Source organism: Colletotrichum abscissum (genome assembly GCF_030869225.1).
Source record: "Colletotrichum abscissum strain IMI 504890 chromosome Unknown Scaffold_54.1, whole genome shotgun sequence".
NCBI lineage: Eukaryota > Fungi > Ascomycota > Sordariomycetes > Glomerellales > Glomerellaceae > Colletotrichum > Colletotrichum abscissum.
In genome coordinates this window covers 129,801-153,781 of record NW_026850476.1, presented here as the reverse complement: position 1 = coordinate 153,781, position 23,981 = coordinate 129,801, and the positions used below count along the sequence as shown (strand labels likewise).

The window sequence follows — 23,981 nt, the reverse complement described above, 5'->3', positions numbered from 1 at the left end:
GGGGTGCCAAGGTCATCTAAATACACGCCATATGGTATCTCCGAAGTGGCCCGACTGTCCGAGGCGGCGAGGTGTTTCTACAATGCAACCCGAACCCGAGCATTTCCCTTACGTGGAAAATGGGAATATGCAATGCAACACAGCCCCAGCCGTTGGAACGCCCGAGTGGGCCAACGCAAGTACCTAGTCTGTAAGTACACATCCGTACTCAAATTTCTAGGGTCCCGAAAGTAGGCAAGATCGTGACATCAAGGTTCGTCTTCAACTATCGCCTCACTGGACTCGACAATTACCTGACTACATGCAACAATTTTAATCACTCATTCACAGTGAATTTCCGACTGGGACTCGGAGGTAACTTAGAACTCGGTTTGCAGCTATACAGGCCAAACTTTTCAATCTTTGTCACCAGTCCTGAGTACGTGTCAATATGCGCGATGAAAGGTTTGTAGATGGATTCAGTCCCACATCCCAGTAATAAAAATATAAGCCATCGAGTTCCGATTCCGGATCTCAAGATTCATCATTGTCGCCCTTCCAAGTCGCTGGTCTCCCCGGAGTGACAAATATTGTCTATACGCAAACATCACAATTCTCTATCTATCAGCTCAGCCATTCCCCAAGATGATCCTTCATACAAGCTCAGTCGTGCTGGCTGCCCTGTATGCCGGCTCAAGCCTTGCAGCCGCCGACTCCCAAAGACCACTGCTAAAAGACTTTGACGCTCTGGGCGCTTGGTTTGAGGAAGTAGCCGCTATCAATGCCACTTCTGGCCTTCAAAATGCGGAGCAAGCCAAGAACACCACCGTCGCCATCATCGGAGCGGGTATCACGGGCCTAGCCACGGCCCTTATGCTCGATAGTGTTGGTGTGCACAACTGGGAGATACTCGAGGCTAGTCACCAGATCGGTGGACGCTTGCGGACTATATACGTCGGAAACACCCAAGAATGGGCAGAAATGGGCCCTATGCGTCTTCCATACAAGATCAAGTACAAGAGTGACAATGCGACCCTCGAGTACTCTGATCATGCCATGACGTTCCAGCTCGCAGATTGGCTCAATGAGATGAACGAAGACAGTCACACCGACCTGAACATCAGCTTTATCCCCTGGATCCAACACTCGCCTAATGAGTTGCTAGCGTTGGGCACTGGCAGACATCCCGATGGCAGCATTCCTACTCGTGCCGATATTGCTGCAAATTCGAGCCTTGGCAAGCCAGCACCAATGAATACACAGGAGTACAAGGACGTCAAAGCGAAGATGAGCGAGATTCTTCTTAACGAAGAAACACTCAGAGAGATCCAAAGAGACGTATGGAGAGTGCACGGGCGCGCTATGAGGAGAGGGCTCGACGATGTTAGTCAGCAAAGCATGATGCGCAATGTGTGGAACGCGAGCGCCGAGGTAGCGGACGCCATTCACGGTGCTACTGATTACGACGTCTTCTGGGACGAGATGCATCACAACTCGAACTTGGCACAGGATGGCAGCAAGGGCACCTTGGGCGAGACAGAGTGGCGATGTGTCGATGGCGGTTTTAGCCGCTTCTCTGATGCTTTTCTACCACACGTCCAAGACCGCCTCATCCTGAATCGTCAGGTCCGGGCGATTGAGGCTGTCAAAGATGGCCAGAACATGGTCACGGGCACAAAGGTCTCTTGGGTCGACGTTGGTTCCATCAGAACCCAGACGAAGCCAGGCCCTCAACAGAGCAAAACTTACGACTATACAATGCTCGCAGTGCCTTTCACCATGACGCGAATGATGCGCCTTCCGTCTTTCTCGCCCACGCTGTCGCGGGCGATGGCTGAGCGCGGCCTCCGCTTTAAAGACGCCTGCAAAGTTGGATTGCTCTTTAGCGAACGTTTCTGGGAGAAAGGTGACCGTCCCATATTTGGTGGTTACTCAACGCCTCCCGACGCAGCTGTTGGAGCTCTCTACTACCCAGTGTACGGGCATAACGAGTCGGGGCGCCCAGGTCTCATTCTGCACTATCGTGGAGGCGATTGGAGCAGCCGTTTCGCCAGTCTCAGCGAGGAACAACACGTCGGTATGGTCCTCGACGCTATTGCTTCTTTACATGGCGAGCAAGTTCGAGAGCTATACACAGGCGTCTATGAGCGCTTGTGCTGGCTGGACGAGCCATTCATCGCCACTGCTTGGACACGCCCGGATGTGGCTCAGCATGCGTTGTACATCCCGGCATACCATCAGACTGAGTCGAATGTTATTGTACTCGGTGAGCATACGGCTCCCACACATGCGTGGATCAGCTCCTCTCTTTACTCTGCCGTTCGTGGTGCCGTTCAACTATTGCTTGAGATTGGTTTAGTCGATGAAGCTAAGCAGCTGAACCAACGGTGGATGGGACGATGGATTGATATGGAGTAGAATATAGTCGCCTGAATGTAGAAAGATTTAAGGGTTTGTGGATAAAAGTTATTTGTTGAAGGAATGTCTATGAGAGAAGAGCCGGTGGCGATAACTTGAGATACCTAGTCCAGATAGCAGTGTAAGACCCGTCGAATCTTGCCGACGTAATGAGATTTCACTCAAAAACCATTGCAACAAGCGACGCTCTGAAAACCATGTATGTGAACCGCTTTCTCGTCCTCGAGTCTTCAATCTACCAAGCCATCGTCTTGCTGGAGCAAATCTAGATCGCAATTGAAATAAGATAGCATATGTGCAATTCATCTACATAAGAATTGGGCCACCGCTAAGACTACCACCAACCTCCGGCACTTTCAATATGCCTTCGCTCACCAGATCGATCGCTAGCCTACTCAAAAGTCCATCACAGCCCTTCGCCGCAAGTATGCCTACCGCCACCGGCAGCTTCTCACTATGACCGGTGAGGGTGCTGAAGCTGGACACCTCACCCACTGGGTATATCAAGTCAGGGCATCCGGAAAAGACAGACAGTCGGGCCGCTGAGAAGCCAGCGAATGGCGCTGGTGGCGCGATGTCGTATCGGTTCCTCGGAGACTGCGTCCCAGTCTTGCCAGCATATAGAATGAGCCCGGATGAGCATTGCAGGGTGTCGTTGACCGGAGGTAGGATATGATCATTGAACCAGTTCATGAACATTGTCTTGTTCTGCATGGCCTCATCCCAGGAGTAGTTGGCAGCCCAAGCCCATCGTGCCAGTGGGGATGGGTTTACAAACGGCTGACGACCGTCAAATTGTTTGGCATAATCTGCAAAGAATGGCTGGACCACCGCATCGTCTTGACCCTTCCCAGTCAGAACTGGGTAAGTGATGTTGAAAGTCTCGGTGAAGTTGAGTTCGGCGTTGGGGTTGGTTTCGCGCGTGCTCCAGCGCTGAGCCACATTCAAAGCGCTCACGTTCCCACCCACAAACTTAGCCAATGCGGTCGCGAAGTTGTTTAAAAGTAAACCTGCCTCAGTGCTGGAGTTGGGATACGACACCGTCATGATCTTGGTCGGATACTTCGGCTTCAATTCCGCCAGAGAAGTGTAGTTGGAGCCATATGTGACAGCCTGAAGTTTATCCCACAGCTTTGGGTCTCGGGCAAGGAAGCCAACAGTATCCAGAGGCTCAGATAGCGGCATGATGTGATCGGCACTCACAGCTCCGTGCGATGCTCTATTGCCAAAGACGCCATTGACGCCTGCAGGGCTACGGACGCTGCCCCCTGTATCAGTTCCGACGGCAGCGTCGAGCCAACCATAAGAAGCAACAGAAGCACCTGCGCCCGAGCTCGAAGAGGATGGGTCCTGATAGCCATCTCCCCTCGGATTGAAAGGACTATGGTAGTCAACCCAGTCCACAGTAGCAACCTCGCTCGTTGCAAACTGGGACAACTTCTGCGTACCTACGACGATGGCGCCGGCTTCGATGAGTCTCGAGATGGCTGTTCCCGTGACGTTATTGGCCGGGTATAAATGATACCATGCGCGGTTCCCATTTGACTGTTTAACTCCGGCCAGCGAGAAGATGTCTTTAACGGCAATGCGGACACCAGCCAGTGGCTTGATTTTTGAAGGCTCGTAGTATAATCGTGAAGGCACGCCGATGGTGAACGTAGCTGAACCGGGAATTTTTGCTGACAAGACTTGAAAAGTGCCATCACTGTTGTCTAGCAAGGCTTCGGTGAAGGCACCGGCAGTATCGTCGTAAAGACGGTACGCTTGATGTAGATCTCCGGTGCCTTTGCGCAGAAAATAAGGGCCCTTCGGCACGTTAGACCTCGTTGTAAAGCTGACCACTGCCGAAGGTATCTCATTGGTAGTTTGAATGTCTTGAACTATTGATGTGTCCGAGTTGTTTGTCTGATTGAGGAGCAGCCGCATGAATCCGGATTGAAATACGTCGTCAGTCTCCTTCCAAGCGGTGAAAATTTGGGACACATTATCTCCCCGGCTCGCAGCTGGCAGGACCGCGACCGGAACAAAATCCAGGATATCCTCGACATCTTTAGGGACACCAGATTGGAGCGAGAGAGTTGCAGCGATGTGGGGGCTGATGAAGTATGGGATTCCGTTCAAAAGAAGAGTTAAGCCAGTGGATGTGATCTGCGATGTGGCTAATGGCAATGCCATCAAAAGCCATACTCGGATCATTTGCATTTTGATCGTTGCAACCAACAGATGTAGAAAGTTGATTAGGTACACGACTAAGCTCAGAAAGTGATATCGCCCACAAAGAGGATGATTATTTAACGAAAGCCAAGGCCACGCTCAATCACCAAACATACGAGGTACGCCCGAGGACGGCAATTTGGCTAATCTCATGCCTCGAGTACTTGCCGTAGGTGATCGCCCGAGAACCGGGCTTGCACCCCCCCTCCCCTCTTCTGCCAAGTTATCATAGACGAAGTAGCTCGGTGCATTCTATTTTTTCGAGGCCCCATAATGAGTCCACATGGAGTCAACTTCACCTTGAGAGCTGCAGAAACGTACAGGGATCCGCCAAGAGTTGATGCAAAAGTGGTACCTTGCTCTCGTATCTCAGCGCTGCAGAGAACTACATGTATTCTCCACGCAGGATATCACCATGGGAAGTATCACCGGGGCTTTCTCCGATGCGTTCGTACCCGGATGGCGTAGTCAGGATCTCATTGCACACCGTACTAAAGCCGAGCTTACACGGAGTGCTAGGATCTCGCAGGCACAACTCACTCTTTACCGTAGCTATCACTGCTAGCTCCTGCAAGGGCATCACCCCTGCTACCTCATTGTAAAAGTGCGTGATCAAACCAGATACGCTGAAGGATTGAAGGGAGTGGCGTATGTCGCGCGGTACGCGGCGAATGATTTTCCCCGGTCTATGGCATGTAATGTTGTCTTCTTTACTTTCGTAGATTCAGGTGGGGTAAGCGACACGGACTCATACTCCACAAAAATCTTGTCCGTGCATGTTGACACTATCACGTCACATCTTACACCTCACGAACCGAACTCCCCCGCACACTCAATGGCGTACATTCAAACTATCATATATATCGTTGGTCTCTTGACTGTCAGTCTTGCCGGCCTTAAAGCAGTGAACTGGATTTCCATCTACACCCTTCCTTCGAGACTCCGCATCTATGCGCACATCTCTCCGAACGGCGATGCGCCCTGGGCCCTTGTGACGGGTGCTTCGGACGGCATTGGCCGCGCTTTTGCATCTGAATTGGCGACACAAGGGTTCAATGTCGTACTTCATGGACGAAACCATGCTAAACTTACGATCGTTGCGTCTGAGTTCCGAGAAAGATACCCCGCAAGGTCTTTCCGCATACTGGTGGCAGACGCGAGTGCCGTGCCAGGTGTAAACTACAATGGGGTTGAGCGGCCACTTCAACCCGTCGATTCATCACAGACTCACCCGGATTTTGCATCAATACAAGCGGAACTTCGTGATTTACATCTTACTCTAGTCATCAACAATGCGGGAGGCGGTCCCACCAACCCGGTCTTCTCGCCTCTCGTCGACTGCTCAACGGACAGGATCGCCAGCAACATCAGCCTGAATGCGCTCTTCCCACTTCATCTTACAAGAGTGCTTCTACCGGTTCTCCGCCAGAACGCGCCGGCCCTGGTGATGAACATTAGCTCCATGGCAGACGAGGGATTCCCTCTACTAGCGTCTTACAGCGCCAGCAAGCAGTTCCTCATGACTATGACACGTGCCGTGGGTCTTGAGCTGAAACTTGACGATGATAGTAGCAATGTGGAGTTGCTAGGTGTCCGGATAGGTCGAGTTACGAATGTTTCGCACTTGAAGGAGGCTCCGTCGCTATTTACGCCCGATTCTCAGACTATGGCCCGAGCCGCCCTGGCACGAACCGGTCGTGGGCATGGGATAGTTGTTGGATATTGGGGCCATGCGCTGCAGCAAGCCAGCTCTAGCTTCTTACCGAGGTGGGCTAAAGACCAAGTCATGATGGCTATCATGCGTGAGCAAAGAGCTGGAGAGTTGAGAAAACAGTGAAATAAGACATGTATTTCTCATGCAGGCGGCGCTTATGGAAGAGCACCTGTCAATCTGTCTCTGTATGGTGTGCAATCATAATGAAGGGGTGAACTTAACAAGTACTTTGGCAGAAAGTCTTTTGTTATCAACGTTGACGACATATTAACCCAGTCTGCCCGCTACATCAATCATGTATCTCAAATCTCCTGCTGCAGAGCTCCCAATGACCAGAATACCTATTCCGTACTCAGAATCGCCGCTGGCGGTGATTTTTCCTCCCGGGAAATGCATCAATATGTGGCCAATGAAGCGCCTATCAGAGAATTGATCACTCACAGAAAACACCTCAAGAAAGTCGATACGAGGCTCGGTTAAGCGCTGAGTTGAGGAGCCCATGATAATGTGAGCAGCAAACGGCGAGTCGAAGCTTTTCCCGTTCACCAACTCCATATGGACCGATCCAAGCAAGACCAGTTCAGTCTTACTGCTCGTGCCCATGCGTTGGGTTGCCGCAAACCCTTTCGAGATACTGTGCCTCCTTGACGTCACTGAGGACCATGCACCCTCTCTGCATTTTGATATTTCTGTTGAGCATAGCACGCATAGGGCTTTGGTTAGCATAGAAAAAGACGCCCTTCAATTAATTAGATCACCGCGGGGGAGGACTTATCTTACCTGCAGTTCCATTAAATGTCCCGCTAGGACTAATGAAGGTTGCTTGATTCGAGAATACCTCGGTGGCTAGTCGATCTCCTGCGTCCTCAACTTTGGAATCCGCGAGCTCATAGAAAGTAGCGATGAGGCTTTTGGCCTGGGAAGTGATAGAATCAGACAACCAGTCGGTGGTGTTCGTGACGTAGCTCATTTTTTGTCAGGATTTGTTCGAAAAGTGATTGATATCATGACAGAGTAGTATGACAATGTGGCCAAGTAAATCTCGAAGAGAGAAGGTGTGGTGTAACAAGCTTCGAAGTAAGTAAATTCTTATTCGTGGATCTAGCATGGTGAGCTGGAGATAAGAGATAAATACTGTCAGCGTCAGATCACACACCTGTGGCTCGACGGTACGTCGCGTTTTAGCAAAACGCGAAGACGCGTTTGCCCATTCGCTTTTCGTCGCCTTTTCGTCTCTTCGGGATCGGGCTCGGGTTAGATTTCTGAAGGAAACCATCAAAGGATTGAGACGTTAGTCTCAACCAAGTTAGTCGATTAGTTGGTGCTATTGCCTACATTTCCTCAGAGTGCCTTAGAAACGAGGGGAAACAAATGTCGTCAACTTTCCTCCTTCAATTTTTCACTTACATGAACTTTTGCTCAACACAATTATCTACCGCAATAGCTGCACGCCCAAAAGCACGATCGTTATCAGCCTACAAAGTACTCCAAAGCTGAACTTAGAAGAAGACTGGTCAGAATTGGAAAGAAAGCATGTCAGAAATTTGCAAGGTTCTCGACTACGATGCTCCAGTTGGCAAGGTCAAGAGTCCATCGGGCCTCGCCCACGTTGTACTACGAACCGGCAACCTCCCCCGCATGGTTGACTTTTACACCACGTTCCTCGGGGGCAGCGTCACCTACGGCAATGAGATGATATCATTCATCACCTACGACAACGAGCACCACCGTATCGCTTTGATCGGGGTTCCAGGAACGGCGATCAAAAACCCGGCGAGCTGCGGCCTTGAGCACATCGCCTTCTCTTTTGATACTCTAGAGGCTCTGCTGCTCGCCTACCGCCACCGTAAGATCCGGGGCATCGAACCCGTCTGGTGTGTCAATCACGGCCCTACGACTAGCATCTACTACAAGGACCCGGATTGCAACATGCTGGAAACGCAGGTCGATAACTTTGATACGGTCGACGAGGCCACTGCGTTCATGATGAGCGACGCCTTTACCGAGAACCCGATTGGTGTAGACTTTGATGCCGACGACATGATTGGGGCCCTGCGCGCTGGAGGGGACGAAAAAGTGTTGAAGAAGCGGCGCGAGATTGGCCCGCACGGATTGCCGGACTTTTCGAGCATGTGATATTACCTTGACTTAGCCGATGAGACTGTTCGTACTTGTTATACAGCAGTAGTCACAATTGTCACAAGGAGTTTAGCTTGGGGTTACTGCAAGACTGAGAAGACAACATCCCGGGCTCGGCTTCGGCCTTGGCTGTGAGCCTATTGGACTGTCGGGTTTAGAACTCCATGTTATTACGTACCCTTGATCCGGGTTCGGCCCTGGGTTCCAAGCCGGAGTAAGTTGAAGTGTCGCATTTTTGGTTCATTTGATAAAGTTTCCATTCGCTCAATCTACGAGAAAACCGTTTTCGTAGTGGCTTGATTGGGGCAACCATGGCCTCTGTTAACTAAAGTTCCCAAGAACGTTTTCTGATGGTGCGTGGAATGAACCAGGTAACTAATGCTAGGAAGAGGCATCACTTGAGGCGTTATTATTGCTAGCAGCCATCAAAAAAGCTCATTCAACTTACGATCAACTACTTCATTCATATGGGATCTTTCGCCTGTGAAATAGGGGAGTTAACCAGCGACGTTTCATTCCAGTGATACGCATGCCCAGTAAAATAATTTTCCTCACCTCATCCTGTAGAAAAACAAGCCTCATGCCTTCAATTTTTTGCCATCTTTAATTATACATTAAAGGATAATCACTGATTGCTCGAACAGAACAAGAATCTGGGTCATGGAACCGTTGGTGATCCTGAGAGGTAGACTACCACTGGACTTGGATTGAGTCTTCCATGTTGGGTACCGTAAAACCAGCGAGGTCGGAGTAAATCGTATGGCCATTCTGCGAAATTTCTATCTCTCGAACGTTCGCGACGCCAGACACAGGATGGTCCTCTTCGCTAACGGCTTCCATTCGCGAAGGTTCGTGCTGGGGAGGCAAACTAGTGCCCGTGATGTTGGATGCACTGACGTCTTGGCTAGCAGTGATTGGATTGCGTGCGTAGACACCCGTCACCTCTGCTGACCTACCCTGCATAGAGGCATGACCCTGCAGGGACATTCCCATAGATGTCATGAGATCATCATAGCTCGTTGTGCAGTGTTTATTCCGGCTATCGTCCTCGTTCTTGTGACTGTCGACAACTCTCCGGGCCTGTCGGACAAATTCTGTTGTCTTTGTAAAGGCAGCTTCGCCGGATGTGACATATTCGAGGCGACCAAAGAATCCAACGACTGTTTCCATGAGGGCTATGTCGCTCTGGTTATCGCTATCATATGGGTTGGACACCACATGCACGAAGATTGTAGTCAAGGCTGTGAATGGATAATAGAAGACGAGCCTTCCAGCATGTGAGAGGTTAGAAATAGTGAATCATCTGTAAGAGAGTAGCGAAGCGAGTTATCTGTCGTAACTGCGAAAACAACCGAAGCTGTGTGGGGATTTATGGATCGTCCAACGACCAGATTCCGGTAATGACATAGAAGAGTGTGAGACATACCATGCCGGAGTGAAGCTCTCGATGTCTAGGTGCTTCGTGAGCAAGACAATGGACCTTGCAGCCTCTATGTGCGATATATGAGACTTTCTATCGATAAGGCGTTCCACATCTCCTTTTTCTTGATTGAACATGGGTGATCCACGTCGAAGTATGGAGCACAACGCGTAGTAGTAGGATGAATGTAGAACAAGGATTTGTACCCGTGATACCCCCTGTCTCCCGAGGATTTTCCCAAGTGGCCTACCAGGCCGGACCTTAATAGGAATAGATTTCAGCCAGCCCTCCAAGTCCTGCAGCAAGCGATTCAATGCTGGCACTAGCCGAGATATAGGCATGAAGAGAGCGCTGGCAGAATACAAGGACCGGGATATGTCACCACCGATACGCGCAAGCTTTGTGAAGTATCGGAAAAAGTCGACGTCTAACTCTCCTTCGCCTGTCTCTGTGACGTTGGTTGCTGAACCTGGATAGGTCAAGTCGATTCCTCGCGGGAAAGTACAACTAATTTCTTCGTCGCATATGACCGCAGGTCGACCACAGCGTAAGGCAATTGACTTGTCCAGACAGTAGACTGCCCAAAAGACACGATTGCGCTCTCTCTTCTCAACATCAGAGAGACTCCATTCGGGAGGCGGGGCGCAGTTGAGTCCAATGCTCTGGGCTAACCGTAAAGCGACCGAGGAGAGAGTATATTCGAGCCTCTGGGGACTGGACAGCCCTTGCGCAAAGACAGCCATCAAAGCCACTGCTTGCACAGCTAATAGGTCGGTGGCACCGTGAACGATCTGGGACTCGTAGGATAGAGCTGATCGGAAGTATCCCCATGCCTCAGAAACAGATGTTCGAAAAGCCTCGGAAGTCTCATCGGAGAGTGAGGCTCGAAGCCCCGAAGCCACCACTACGTTCAACAGTGCCAACCAAGACGGCTTTTGAACAATATCAGAACCATCTCCCATTTCAGCCAGTTGGACGTCAAAGGTATCACGGTCCAGGATGGGGAAGACAACTTGAACCTCCGTGAAATAGGCATCGATATACTCAAGTAGCTGCGGCCGAGAGATGGCTAGAATCCGAGATGTTGATGGCGCGAGTGTCAAGTCCTGCGTGATGCACTTCGGCTGGCGAATATGGATGAGAATGGCGTTTCGTATGTCCTGAATTGTCTCACAAAGGAGATCCGAGTCGGGCACTCTTTCTCGAATCCAGTTCAGACCAAGGTCGGAAACGGTTGAGATGCCGGAGGAGGGGCCGGTGTATTCGTCACCGTCGGTGGTTCGGCCCCACAAGGCCGGGCTGGCGTCTTTGAGGCTCTCCAAGTCCTCATCACCGTCAAGGATTCTATCAAGTAGACTTTCACCTTGGGTAATGGTGGAGTCGGCTGGAGTTTGGAGGATGACCTCGCTGTCGCGGGCCATCTGAGCAAAGAGGCTAGCCATGGAGTTGGAATCCATGGTCTGCCAGTCAGACTGAGCGGCAGGAGCGGCGATGGTGACGCTCCAGTCCAGAAAGTCTGATGCGGCGTCATTCTGCGCCGTTCCATCCGGCATGCGGTGTGTTGAGCCGGTGGTAGACTGGACGCACAGCCCTTGTTTAACATGGCACGCAGCGGCGCCGGCATCGGGCTGTCTCGGCAAGAAACGCTGGCCCAGGTCGATGACACTCGGGCTTTGGTCATTCTGAGAGGTGGAAAGACGTCTGTTGTCAGCGTCGGCTTCCGTCCAGCGACGTACCCGTCGCTCGCCGGCGTATGAACAGTGACTGGCTCGTTGTCTGCAGTTTTGGCAGACGGGTCGGACGCGGTCGCACTTGATTTTCTTCGTGCGGCATGCCTTGCAAGCCATGGCTCAAACATGAAGCGAAAATAAATAGTATAAGCCACGCGAAGATGCCTAGGTACCTATGTGGAAGGGCGGTTGAGAAACGAAGAACAACATGAAGAATCTGTTGGTAACCGGTTCAAAGTGGAGCACCGGCAGGCCGGCAGAATCTCCACACGGCGCCAATGCTGCATCCTGCAACTTAAACGCGGGGTAACGGGAACGGAAAGATACATGTTTGGTACAATTTATTAGTAGCTCGAACCAAGCATTCTCAGCATATTGTGTGATTCCATTCAATATAACCTCGAGGAAGGCCCTCGTCAAAGTTTTCTAGTGTGGATCGATGTAGAAGTATACAAGTATCAGCAGACCCAAATCGTTGTATGTTTCCATGGCCGTCACTGAGAATACCTCACATGTATTTATTTAAAGTAGGTAAAATGGGGACAATGGGATTATGTCGAAATAACACTTGCATTGGGGTTCCCATTATCATCAGGACATTTTCCCTCGAAACTTTCGGCATCAGAAGTGGTTTTCTTGCTTGGATGTTAATACCCGACAGCACGAAGGCTATTCTCGATAGTACGTCGTCTGATGCTGAGTCAACCAGGCCGGTCACAGGGCATGTATTCTGCAACTTCGGCTTTTCAGGCCTATTGATGTTGCAGTATGAGAATAGGAAATGGGACATGGAAGCAGAGGGGGGAGGGGGGGGAGACCTTATGACCTGAAAACCTTAACGCATACACACTTGAAATAATAATTTAGTACTTAGAAGCATGATTCTATTTGCCTTACTCCTAAATGACTCTGTCGGCGGCAGTGGGGTTGCGGCGCCAATAGCATTGTCTCTTAGGGCTAAGCATCTTAAGGTAGTATCAAACATCTTGCACATTATTACATCTGCCTCGCGAAGGCAGAGAAAGTCAGATACATTAAAGGAAGATGGGATCGAAGAGTACCATGGTTCATTTTGTACAAGAACATCATGATTACGATCTATATCCAAAAATCAGGCTCAAGTTCTCCCGCTACCTTGCTTGGATGATGCTCTTGACGATGTCTGATGCGCGATCCAAGGCAGCCTGAAATCTTTCCGCACCCTTCCTTGGACTGACAAAACAAACCTCCACACTTGAGATGAAGTTAGAAATGAGCTGCTTTTGAGGATAAGAAATGGAAGAATGTGATACTTACGAGTCATCGTTCACCGTGTAATTCATCCACACATTATCCGGGTCCTCCATCGTGTAACCAGGATCTTCAGCCAGCTTAGTCTCGATCATCGTCTGCATGATCAGTCGTGGACCGCTCCTCTTCCATACTGGATCAGAGAAGAGCTCTGGGACATCGTTGGGCTCCTGCTCCTCACTCATCATCTCAAGCACGTCCATGAGTCGGAAGTAGTTGCGGCCTTCACTGCCTTTAACAATTTGCGCATTGCACTCTCTTGCCGCCTGTAGCAGCTTGTTCCTTGCCTCAGCGCGCGGCACAGTGCTGTCCAACGCAGCATCGCAGAATTCGACGACTGATTTCAGAACCACCTGCACAATTTCCGGGCGGCCGAGGTGGAAATGCGCTGTCGAAACCGTTTCCCAGCTAGCAGGGAGATAACCAAAGTACAGACGGCTTGCCAGCTGAATTGTCAGGTCGACTGTAGCTTTGATAGGTGCTGAATGTTCGAGGAAAATCGATTTTCCAAAAGAAGTGATGAGGTGTGGTGTGTATTGCTTCACACTCGTGACAGCTGAGTATTTCTCGCGGAGCGTCTCGATCTGGCCCTCGATCTCTGCAGTTGTGAAAAGAGGGATCTCCTCGAGGCTGGCGGTGTGAATGCCCTGGCTCCTTTGGTCCATATCGTCGTCATCGTGCCCAAGAGTGTCGATCGCATTCTGCAGGCGCTTAGAGAGTTGCGAGATTGTCATAAAGTCAATCATTGAATGTTCAAATATGCTTCCAGAGCGACCATTAGCAGTGACCAAGATCTGGAAGCTCTTGTCGTGCCAACGGTTGAAGGAGTCTCCGAGATATCCATAGCGGATGCGCTCCTCACGCGTCACTGGGGTGCTGTCATCCAGGCACAGGACAAAGACGGACTTCTCTATCGTGTCGAGATATGACGTATTTCTCTCGTCGTACGAAAGCAACTCCCGTCGATTCTGTAGATATCTAAGTTAGCTCGTCGATAGAGATGTCGGATGTGATGAACGCATGTGCCTACCGTAGCCCATTCGTCACGATTGTCCGTGGTCAGCATGCCCGTCCATCTCTTCTCCTCAAGGGTCAGGCCTAGGATAGCCCCAAATACTGCCCTTAGATGTTGATACGACACGATGTCATCTCCCTGCTGCAGGACAACTTTGAAGAGGTGACCTCTCCGAAGAACAGCTACGTACTCGTTGCCCGGGTACTTCAACATCTTATCGCAGCCTAAATTTGGCTCCCTTAAGGCGTTGAACAACCACAACAGGGAATTGCCGCAATTCGCCTTCTCCCCTAGGTAGTCAGGCTCCAGGTTGCCGTTGTCGCGATCACGTTTGAACTCGCATACTGCCCTGGTGAGCGCAGCCGCTCGCTCAGCTTGGGAGTGCGTGGTGGTGCTATCAAAGTGGGTGCCGAGAAAATTGCTGTATGGGGCCAAAGGATATCTACGCTTGATGTGCAGTGCCTTCAACAAGGGCTCAGCGATCCAACTCTCGACTGTCGGATCCTCGGCCTTGATACGCAGCTGATTGTAAAGCTTACGACCGATACTGTTGGGTCCAACCAAAGCATGAGCCTTGCGACTAAGCTCAGAATACTCTTCTCGGTTGAGGGAGAAGTGACCGATGTTGTTAAGGAGGTCCTCGACTGCTTCATCAAGGTCGACAAGCGGATATCTTGGGAGCTCCTTCACGCTCCTGCAACAGTAAAAGCCGTGACCAGTTTCTTTGTTTGACTCAAGCTCAATCGTAGGTGACGTATGTAATGAGAGCTCGTCGCTCTTCGCCAGACTCATCCGACGCATCTCTTCAGGTATCAACTTAGATCGTGAAGCAACGATTGCAGTCAGAGCCATAATACTGCCACCGCCACCTAGCTCGGACGTCTGAAGATTGACTTGGAATGTGCGCACCATCCAATTCTTCAGCTCAATACTGACAAGAGAGTCGAGGCCAATGCTGGATAGCGACTGGTCAACTTTGATGTCATCAATAGGTCGGTCGAGAAAGACAGCGAACTTGGTCAACGTCGCGTTGCGGATGAGGGTTTCGGCCTCTGCCATCGTCTTGACACTGCCCAATGCCTTCCCGAAATCGATCTTGTCCGCGCGTGCGGTGCCCGTAGCCTGCTTCTCCTGAGTACGGGTCAACTGGCTGAAGACGGGGTTGTCCAGGAGGTGCTCGTCGTTAACATCGAGCATGGACTGGTGGGTAACCCCTTGGATCGTTTGATGGAGCTTGCTTTCTCTCGCAAGATGCGTCATGGCGTACTCGATATCGGCGAAGAATTCGTCAAAAGAGATGTCCATGACACTGTTCTGGCGCAGACCTGCTCTCATGCTGCTGATAGAGGTATCTCCCTTCTCCGATTCCTTCAGGGCACCGTGTGCATCGACCGAAACGACGCCGATATTGACTGACACGTAGTGCGTATGAGGATGGTTCGCGTGAGCATGGGCAAAAGCGTCCTGGAAACCATTCCCGGCGGCATAGTTGGATTGACCAGACTTGCCAACAACAGCAACAATAGACGAGAGCGTTATGAAGAAGGACAAATCCGGAGAAGCGAAAGACTTGTCGAGGTTGATGGTACCGAAGACCTTGGGCAACAGCGGTTTCGACCACTCCTCGACGGTCATCTGGGAGAAAGTCCGGTCCTAGTTATTGTGTTAGAAGACCATGTAATGTGTCAAGTCGAAAGTACGAGCTCAGCGCTCAATAGCTTACCTTGAGTATCATAGCGCCGTGGACTACGCCCCTGACAGGAGGTAATGCCGAGCAGTAAGAAGCGGCGCGCGCCATGCTCTCGTCGTTCGTAATATCGCATTGGAGGATATGAAGCTCTCCTCCGTGTTTCTGAACAGCCGTTGTGTACTTCTCCCTTGTCTCATCATCAATGGAGCGCCGAGAAAGAGACACAATGTGGCCGGCCCCACGTGCAGCCAAGAAAATGCAAATTCGGGAGGGAAGATCACCCAGGCCCCCAGCCACGACATATGTGCCATCCTGACGTAGTTGCAACGGCAAGGGCTTAGGCGGAAGACCGTTGACCCTGGAAGAGGGTTCGATGGTGAGGACAACCTTGCCAGTGTGCTTTCTTGAGCTCAAGAAACGGAATGCTTCATCGATTTGGTCGATGGGGTAAATGGTGATGGGCTGAATGGGTCGCAGAACCTTGCGCTCAAATAAATTGACCACGTCTCCCAAAACACGATGGATTGTTTCGGGTTCCTGCGCCGAAACGGTCGTCATATCAAAAGCAACAAAGGTGATAGACCTGCTGAAAGCGGTCATATTCAACAAGGAGCCTTGTTGAATTGCACTCCTACTCAGCTCGACGAATGTTCCCAGTCTCTTGACGCAGTCGACACTATCTCTCAGTGACTCTCCTGTTGACGAGTTGAGGATCAGATCCACACCTTCGCCGTGGGTGAGTCGCATGATACCCTGCTTAAACGACCCAGCGTGACTAGAGAATATGTGGCTATCCGGAATACCGTACTCATGGACCAGGAGCTGTTTCTTTGCAGCGGTACTCACGCTACAAAAGGCAGTTGCTCCTAGATGCTGTGCAAGCTGAATGGCGGCTTGGCCAACGGCTCCTGACGCACCGTGAATGAGAATCGACTGTCCACTCTTGAGACGTGCGATATTTGTGACACAGTGATAAGCGGTAGCGAATGCATGCGGAAGAGACGCTGCTGTTGTGGAAGACATCCAGTCGGGGATCTTATGAGCGAGAAATCCGTGAGCGACTGGCAGGTTACTGAACGGTTGCGCACCGAACCCCATGACTCGATCGCCAACTTTGTGCACATCGAGCATATCTTCAGACACTGCTGTCACGATGCCGGCGAATTCTCCAACCATCTGTGTGCCAGGACTCAATTGTCCGAGAGCCACGCAGACGTCCTTGTAATTTATGCCGTGGGCTTGGGCTTCAACCACAATCTGAGTTTGTGGGAGATTGTGTGAGTCGTCAATATGGTCCACAAAGCGTAGGGAGCTTAGAAGGCCTGGCGTCGCAAACTCGGCCTTGAGGACTCGGTCGCCCTGGTAGGGAATGGTAACTGGCTCTACCACGGCATCAGGTGTTGTACCACTGCGCGCCCACCTGAGGAATTCGGCATCCGGCTTTACGCGAGGTATCAGAACTCGACCGTTCTCGTAGGCGAACTCAGGCTCAAGAGATTTCTGAGTCTCGACGGGCGGCCAAAAGCATCTTTGTGCCACATCGGCGATGAGTCTTGCCGTCTCATCTGGACATGGAATCGGGTACCGGACGTCCAGCGTGATGAGGCCATTGTTACCGCTCTCACGGCGGAGGACGCGGATTAGCGTGTTGACCACCCCGATGTACGCCGAGACGGCCGGATCGGCTTTGTCTTGCACAACAACCCATAATACTCTGCGTTTGGCGGCGAGAAGAGTATTGATAGACTTGAAAAGTTGTGGTGATGGCTCGAGGAGTAGTGGCTGGACAGCACTGTCAAGAACCAAGTAGGGGCTTTCCGAGTCCTTCTCGACGTCAACTTGGTCCCAACCACGCTCTACGATGTCGATGGCATGTGAGGCAAATCCCTTGACTATGGAATCAAGTCTGTCATCCGCGCAGTTCTCAAGCAGAATGGCGTCATGTCTAGCCAGAGCTCCATTAGGCGTAGAAGGTACAGCCTTGGCTACCATCATACATCCTCGCGCGAGATGGATACCACCAAAGCCATTTCGAGACAGGACTTCTGCCCATTGCTCGCGATGCAGTAGAGGGGTGTCAACGCGGAACTCGTCCTCGTGCGCCCACCATCCCGTCAGGGTGCCAGCTACGAGACCAACAGCTGCTCCCCTAGGCGAGATTTCGAGAAGAACGAGACTACCGCCCGGCTTGAGCAGCTTTCGTACGCGACTAGTTGTCAAATCAATCTTCCTTGTAGCGTGGAGCACATTGGCCGCTACTACCACATCGTACGACTCGGACTCGAACCCTTGCTCAACAGGATCTGCGTCCGCGTCGAGAGTTCTGAACTCAATGACGTCTTCCCATTGGGCGAACGTCTCCCGCGCTTCCTCGAAGAAACCACTTGAGATGTCTGTGAAAGTATACTTGTCGACTGGAAGACCCACTGCGCCGTTTTGGCCTGAAAGACCGTCGAAGAGCCATTTCGTGCAGCCTCCGGTCCCTGCGCCAATCTCGATGACTCTGAGGCGCGGGTTCTTGAAGGTCAGAAGCCTGAGATATGCCACTGCTGCCTGATAGTCCCCAGTAAAAGTGCCACTCTCGTAATTCTTGGACAAAAGGTTGTCTTCGAGCATGACGTCCAAGGGCTCTACCGCGCCACTCACGATACCTGGAAGAGCCTTCCCCACGCGAGCGAGAAGCTGAAGCTCGGCGGAACTGGTGGATGACTCAACATCGTGCAATGTACGACTCTCGTCTTCCGAATTGATATCCATCATGATCTCACGGCAGTACTCAGATGCCAGCCATTTCTTCATCCATTCAAAGAACTTGACCAGCTGAGATGGCACCGTACCGGCATCGGCGGTCTCGACACGGCGCACTGCCTCCCGTATCCAGATTGTAGAAGCACGGTCAGCAGTGAGATACCCATGTCGAGCCTCTTCCACCGAGACCTTTGTGCCGTGGTATCCGTACGTTGTGTTCTCATCGAGTCCAAGGGTGGACGAAAGCACGTAGAGAAATGACGAGCCAGTCAAAAAGTCAACGTCGAAGTTCCAATCTAGTCGGTTAACCTTGTCCTGAACGAAAGGCCGATCCTCGTCGATATGTGCCTCACTTATGGCGCGTAAGTTGATGGCAAGTCGAATGACGGGTGTAAGATGCCCATCAGCATCCTTTTGGAAAACCCATCCTGCTCCCTTAGATGTTTGCGGTCCATCGGCTTCAATCTGCATCGCGCCAGTCAAGCTGTCTCCTGCCTTGGTCGACATCTTTCCGCTGATCTCCAGGAAGGGAAGCTTTGTCGGCACGCATGTCGCGTTCGAGATGAACTTCTTGAACAAAATGCCGTTGATTTGCTGAGCAGCGTCCAAGGTGGTTGGATGAATGAAGTGAGGCCGGAAGAAGCGATGAGGCATCACGGAAGCAATGTCCGGGGTGCAGATTTCAAAGACCCCGCGCCTGTTTCCGTGCCTTGCAGACACAATCGACGCGAAGGCTCCCCTGAACTCGTTTCCGCTCAGACTGGCAAAGCCATAGAAATCGGACTTGGTCATGTCGGTGTCACAATCTTGTTTGGCCGTGTTTAGGAAATCAAGAGCCTCTTGTTGGAGTAAGTCAACTTCTCTTGTGCCTTCAACATCGTCGTGCTCTTCCTTCTCGTACACGATCATGATTTCGCCAACGCAATGCTCAGTCCACGTGTCATCTTTTCCATACGACCAGACGCGGAAGGATTGCCACCCGCTGGTCTCATGCTGCTGTACGGCGGACATGCTGAGCTGAACTTCGACCTCACTGGTACTACCGTCTTCAGGCTCGCTCAAGACAATAGCCTTCGGGATATCCACGTCGCGAAGGACGAATTTGGCAATTGGCTTTGAGATGCCTCTCATCTCTGAGAGCTGCTTCATTGCCTCCATAGCCATGGTCAAGTAGCCCGCGCCTGGGTAAATCATGAAGCCCTCAACAACATGGTCACGCAGCCATGGTAAAGCATCCAGGTTGAGAAAGTAACGCCAACGCGGCTCGTGAATGGTGCTGGTCGGGTCCAATAAACCAAGAAGATCGTGATGGGGGAATTGACGAAAGCGGTGAGTCTTACTCAACCTAGATTCGCGCCAAAATGGCACCAGGTCCCAGGGATACGGCTTCAAATCTCTGACTACGTCTGGCTTTGCCGCGTTATCTATGACAGATAACACCGCGACCATGTCGATTCCAAGCCCGATCTCGAACGCCCTGCCGAGAAACGTAAGGGTGGTTTGTACAGCGTCGATATTTCGCGAGAGAACAGAAAGATATTCGAACTTGAATTTGTCGGCTGTTGTTCCCTCATGCGTGAGTGTCTGTCGACAAGGGCCCGCCAGAGCGGAGTGCGGTCCAATCTCAACAAACACGCTGACATCCATGTTCGTTTCTTGCTTTGACTGATCGTTTCGCAGCAAAATCAGGGCCTGGCTAAACTTTACCTGCGAAACTAGATTCGAGGTCCAGTAGCTGGCACCAAAATCAGTTGTCTTGACGGCGCCTGTGACGCTGGAGTAGAAAACAACACCGTCGCGCACTTGTCCCGACCGAATTTCGCCGATTGCCTGCTGATAATGATCGGCAACACGCTGCATGTGATGCGAGTGATACGCTGTGTCGACTTTGAGCTTCCGAGCAAAGATGCCCTCTTGGTCGAGCGCAGACTTGATCTCGTCAACAGCGCCTTCGTCGCCAGAAAGGGTCAGGCTCGTTGGACTGTTTACACATGCTACGACAACTTTTCCGCTGGTAGCTCTCTTCAAGTATTGTACGGCTTGACTCTCGCTGAGATTGACTGCCATCATAGCGCCGCCGGTATCAGCCATTTGTTTAGCCTTAGCCGAAGTCAGACCGCGATGATATGCCCTGTTGACTATTAGCTTGGGACTTCACTGCATCAATCCACGCATGCAATCATGAAACTCACAGGAGAAGAGCGCCGTCCCGGCTCAACGCACCACTGGCGTATGCGGCCGCGATTTCACCTGAACTGTGACCCACTACCCGACTCGGTCGAATCGCAAGGCTCTCAAGCAAGTCAACGAGCGCAATCTGGATGGCAGTAGTGCAGGGCTGTGCCAGCTCCGCCTCACCAACACGCGAAGTATTGGAAGGTCTCGATAATTCCTCGAGAAGACTCCATCGGCAGCCCTGTGAACGCAAGGTTTCGTCCATGGCCGACATGGACTGTTTGAAAACATATGAGGACCTAGCCAGCTCGAGGCCCATTGCATGCCATTGTGCCCCTTGGCCAGAGAAGACGAAAGTAATCGGTGCTGACGGTTTGATCTTCTTTTCTGGCATTGGAGCTTCCAACTCCGCTGTCAGCTGCTCTGGATTCGACGCAACGATGGCCTTTCTGCACGATAGAGCGGACTTGTGTAGGGCGAGCGTGTAGGAAAGACTACGCAACGTCCGAGGCCCCAAATCATGAGTTTTGAGCCATTGAACAAGGTCTTGTGCCCGGGTTGAAAGTGCCTTCTCAGTGGATGCGCTCAACAGGAAAAGCTGCGGTGAATTCGGCGCCTCGCTTTCGTGATTGTGGTTGGAGGTCTTCCCGTTAGTCGCGACACCGTTGGGTCCATTTGACGTGGTACCGTTGCCCGTCACGCCATTCGGTTTTTGGCTGACACCATTTGGTTTACTTTTTGATTCGGCAGCTTCCAAAATTACGTGACAGTTGGTTCCCCCGTAGCCGAAAGAGTTCAGGGAAACTCGTGCTGGGGCGCCGTTGCGAGGAGATGGGAGCGGCGTAAGCTCTGTTGGGATCTAAGGAAGGTCAGCTGGAACATATCAACGCAGGGTAATCATGCTCATTTGAACGCACCGTAATCTTTTTCTCGTATAGCTTGAGCGACGGTTTCGGTTTGATGAAGTCTAGATTGGGCGGAATCTTGCCGTGCTTGAGTATGAGAATACTTTTGAGCAAGCCAGCCATGCCAGAAGCCGCCTCCAGATGGCCAACATTTGTCTTCACTGAGCCGACATAAAGATCATCCTGTCGACCGACATCTTCGCAGAAAACCTTGGAAATTGACGCAATCTCCTCTCGGTCACCGACTTGAGTTCCCTATCCATTCCGTGGTTAGTGTTTTGAAGTGGCACATCAGGACCAGGGCTCCTTACAGTTCCATGAGCTTCTACGTATGCCGTATCCGCAGGGTTCAAACCAGCCTCACGATATACGCGCGACGACAGCGAGGCTTGCGCGTCCCCGCTAGGCGTATTCAGGCCAGACGTCTTGCCGTCCTGATTCAAGCCGGAATTTGCAATAATCGCGTGAACTCGATCCCTGAACTTGCCATCAGCCAAAGTTTGATATATGAAAGAGTTAGGAACATAAGAATTCACCCATCTTGGAGCGCGCGGTCCAGCCGTTTCAGAACGATCGTTGCTACACCCTCACCACGACCGTATCCGTCACCTCGGGAGTCGAAGGCATACGACTTGCCGTCCGGGTTCAGCATGCCCATCCCACTCACTTAATTATTCGTCGTTAGTTTGGGGACCAATAAAATTGTAACCGAGTACAAGCGGTAAAGGCAATGTTCCAACTGTATTCTTATTCAGGACACTCACTGATTGCAAGAACATCGGGATGGATTACGAGCTGAGAGCTGCCAACCAATGCCAGATCGGTTTCTCCTAGCTTGAGACTCTGGCAAGCTTGATGAAGAGCAACCAAACTTCCAGACTGAATGTTTTTCAGTCAGCTAAAACTCAATAAGATCTCGGGAGGTATGATTTACACAGCCTGTATCGATAGTCATGCACGGCCCCTTAAGATCAAAACAGTATGAAACCCTGTTTGAGAGAACTATAGATAATTTAGCATCGAATGATCAGCTAGATTCATTGGATATGACTCACTCGATTCTCCTGTGCCGTTGAGATGAGTCCTGCTGATGGTGGACGGATCTTTGTGTCCCATGCGGTCATAGCTCCTTTCGAAGATGCTCGCATAGACACCAGTGTTGGATCCTCGTAGGCTATCAATGGGAATGCAGGCGTCTTCCAAGGCTTCGTAAGTCGTCATCAAGAACAGTCGCTGCTGCGGATCCATGGAGTGTGCTTCGGTGCTAGAGATGCCGAAGAACTTTGCGTCAAATAACGAGATGTCGTCCTGAACAAAGAAGCCATGCTTCGTCACGACAGACTGCTTTGCCTCCGGGTACGGATCAAACCACTCGTCTGCATGCCATCGATCTTTTGGAATTTTTGTTCGGCCGCTGCGCCCTTCCGAGAGCAGCTGCCATAGTTTTTCCAGGTCACTGGCTCCTCCGGGAAGCCTACAGCCCACGCCGATGATAGCGATTGGGCTTCCGATTGACTGCATTATTTCGAATAGGAGCTTTGATGTGTAAAATCTTGCGCAAATTTTGGATGGCGTTTTTACTTGCCGAGAGTTCTGGACATAATTGTGTTTCTGCGTTTACGCCGGTAGCAACACTTTATTTCTAAGACGTCTGTCAAATCTCGATGCCACCTAGTCACAATGCCAACACAAGTTTCCGGCTGGGCACATTCAGTGACACACAGCTTCGGCGGCGTCCAATGGGCATGAATTGGCCTCATCGTATGACTGAGGTCGTTGATCCACAGAGCATCAACGATCGAAGCACTGCGTACCTGTCGACCATGACAGAGACGAGGGCTAGACTGCAGAGAACCCTCCAGCTTGCGTTAGCTTTGCTCTGTTGTCGCCTGCGAGTTCCGGTCCTCGCGATCTACAGAAAGAACTAGCAGGTCGATTCCTCCATCCAGCAAAGAGTGGTTTTCACGATCATCTGATAAATCGCCGGACAAGGGTACTTCGTTATCCACCGAACGAGGGTTCTTTCATTTAAAATCGCCGGACCAGGCTTTCTTATGCAATAGCCCCCTTCCAACACCCCAGGAAGGCCAACTGCGCCGCCGGTGGGCAGCAGACTATTTGACTTACACATGTATAGAGGTTGGAAGAATGTTACCGGAATGTAACAGAACGATGCCGGTGAAGAGATAGGCCCCCCACCTTGGTGTGTTGACTGGGAGGACGCAATATATGGGGCCCTACGACATTGGAGCGTCAAGGGGAGCGGTCCCATTGGCGAATGCGGGGGCAACTACGCCCAGAAATTAAGATGGAGAGGATTTGAGTTACTTATCTGCATGAACATGCAGACGTAAGTAACATATGTACAGAGTATGTTGGGTCGTTTTGGTGTTGCCACATGCGGGTTGATAATGCTAAGAGCGGGAGGCGACACGGGAATCAGTCCCGGGAACTAAGGAACCTTGGAAACCCATTGGGGCCCTTCAATTTCAAGGGAATGAGAGGAGGCCGACGTCCGACGTCTGCAATCCACATCCGCTTTTC

General features: G+C 51.3%; 7 protein-coding genes across 7 annotated transcripts; 3 read left to right on the top strand and 4 right to left on the bottom strand.

The window, feature by feature from the left end:
- Positions 1 to 624: 624 nt before the first annotated feature.
- On the top strand, positions 625 to 2,397 carry CABS01_14449 (L-amino-acid oxidase; the record flags this gene model as incomplete). Its single annotated transcript, XM_060547788.1, has 1 exon — positions 625 to 2,397. One exon carries the CDS (start codon positions 625 to 627, stop codon positions 2,395 to 2,397), a length of 1,773 nt encoding a protein of 590 aa, XP_060393297.1.
- Positions 2,398 to 2,703: 306 nt separating this feature from the next.
- CABS01_14448 (uncharacterized protein) lies at positions 2,704 to 4,599 on the bottom strand (the record flags this gene model as incomplete). Its single annotated transcript, XM_060547787.1, has 1 exon — positions 2,704 to 4,599. One exon carries the CDS (start codon positions 4,597 to 4,599, stop codon positions 2,704 to 2,706), a length of 1,896 nt encoding a protein of 631 aa, XP_060393296.1.
- An 847-nt stretch (positions 4,600 to 5,446) lies between these two features.
- Positions 5,447 to 6,448, top strand: CABS01_14447 (short chain dehydrogenase; the record flags this gene model as incomplete). The annotated part of the gene is made up of 1 exon (XM_060547786.1): positions 5,447 to 6,448. One exon carries the CDS (start codon positions 5,447 to 5,449, stop codon positions 6,446 to 6,448), a length of 1,002 nt encoding a protein of 333 aa, XP_060393295.1.
- A 144-nt stretch (positions 6,449 to 6,592) lies between these two features.
- Positions 6,593 to 7,295, bottom strand: CABS01_14446 (uncharacterized protein; the record flags this gene model as incomplete). The annotated part of the gene is made up of 2 exons (XM_060547785.1): positions 6,593 to 7,038; positions 7,106 to 7,295. The coding sequence occupies 2 exons, from the start codon at positions 7,293 to 7,295 to the stop codon at positions 6,593 to 6,595; spliced, it is 636 nt and encodes a 211-aa protein (XP_060393294.1).
- Positions 7,296 to 7,858: 563 nt separating this feature from the next.
- On the top strand, positions 7,859 to 8,461 carry CABS01_14445 (glyoxalase/Bleomycin resistance protein/Dioxygenase; the record flags this gene model as incomplete). Its single annotated transcript, XM_060547784.1, has 1 exon — positions 7,859 to 8,461. The coding sequence occupies one exon, from the start codon at positions 7,859 to 7,861 to the stop codon at positions 8,459 to 8,461; it is 603 nt and encodes a 200-aa protein (XP_060393293.1).
- Positions 8,462 to 9,154: 693 nt separating this feature from the next.
- CABS01_14444 (uncharacterized protein) lies at positions 9,155 to 11,731 on the bottom strand (the record flags this gene model as incomplete). The annotated part of the gene is made up of 3 exons (XM_060547783.1): positions 9,155 to 9,731; positions 9,891 to 9,915; positions 10,135 to 11,731. 3 exons carry the CDS (start codon positions 11,729 to 11,731, stop codon positions 9,155 to 9,157), a joined length of 2,199 nt encoding a protein of 732 aa, XP_060393292.1.
- A 1,175-nt stretch (positions 11,732 to 12,906) lies between these two features.
- CABS01_14443 (uncharacterized protein) lies at positions 12,907 to 22,958 on the bottom strand (the record flags this gene model as incomplete). Its single annotated transcript, XM_060547782.1, has 10 exons — positions 12,907 to 13,872; positions 13,935 to 15,572; positions 15,643 to 20,488; positions 20,550 to 21,391; positions 21,450 to 21,692; positions 21,749 to 21,914; positions 21,974 to 22,103; positions 22,202 to 22,316; positions 22,372 to 22,439; positions 22,493 to 22,958. 10 exons carry the CDS (start codon positions 22,956 to 22,958, stop codon positions 12,907 to 12,909), a joined length of 9,480 nt encoding a protein of 3,159 aa, XP_060393291.1.
- Between the last annotated feature and the right edge of the window lie 1,023 nt (positions 22,959 to 23,981).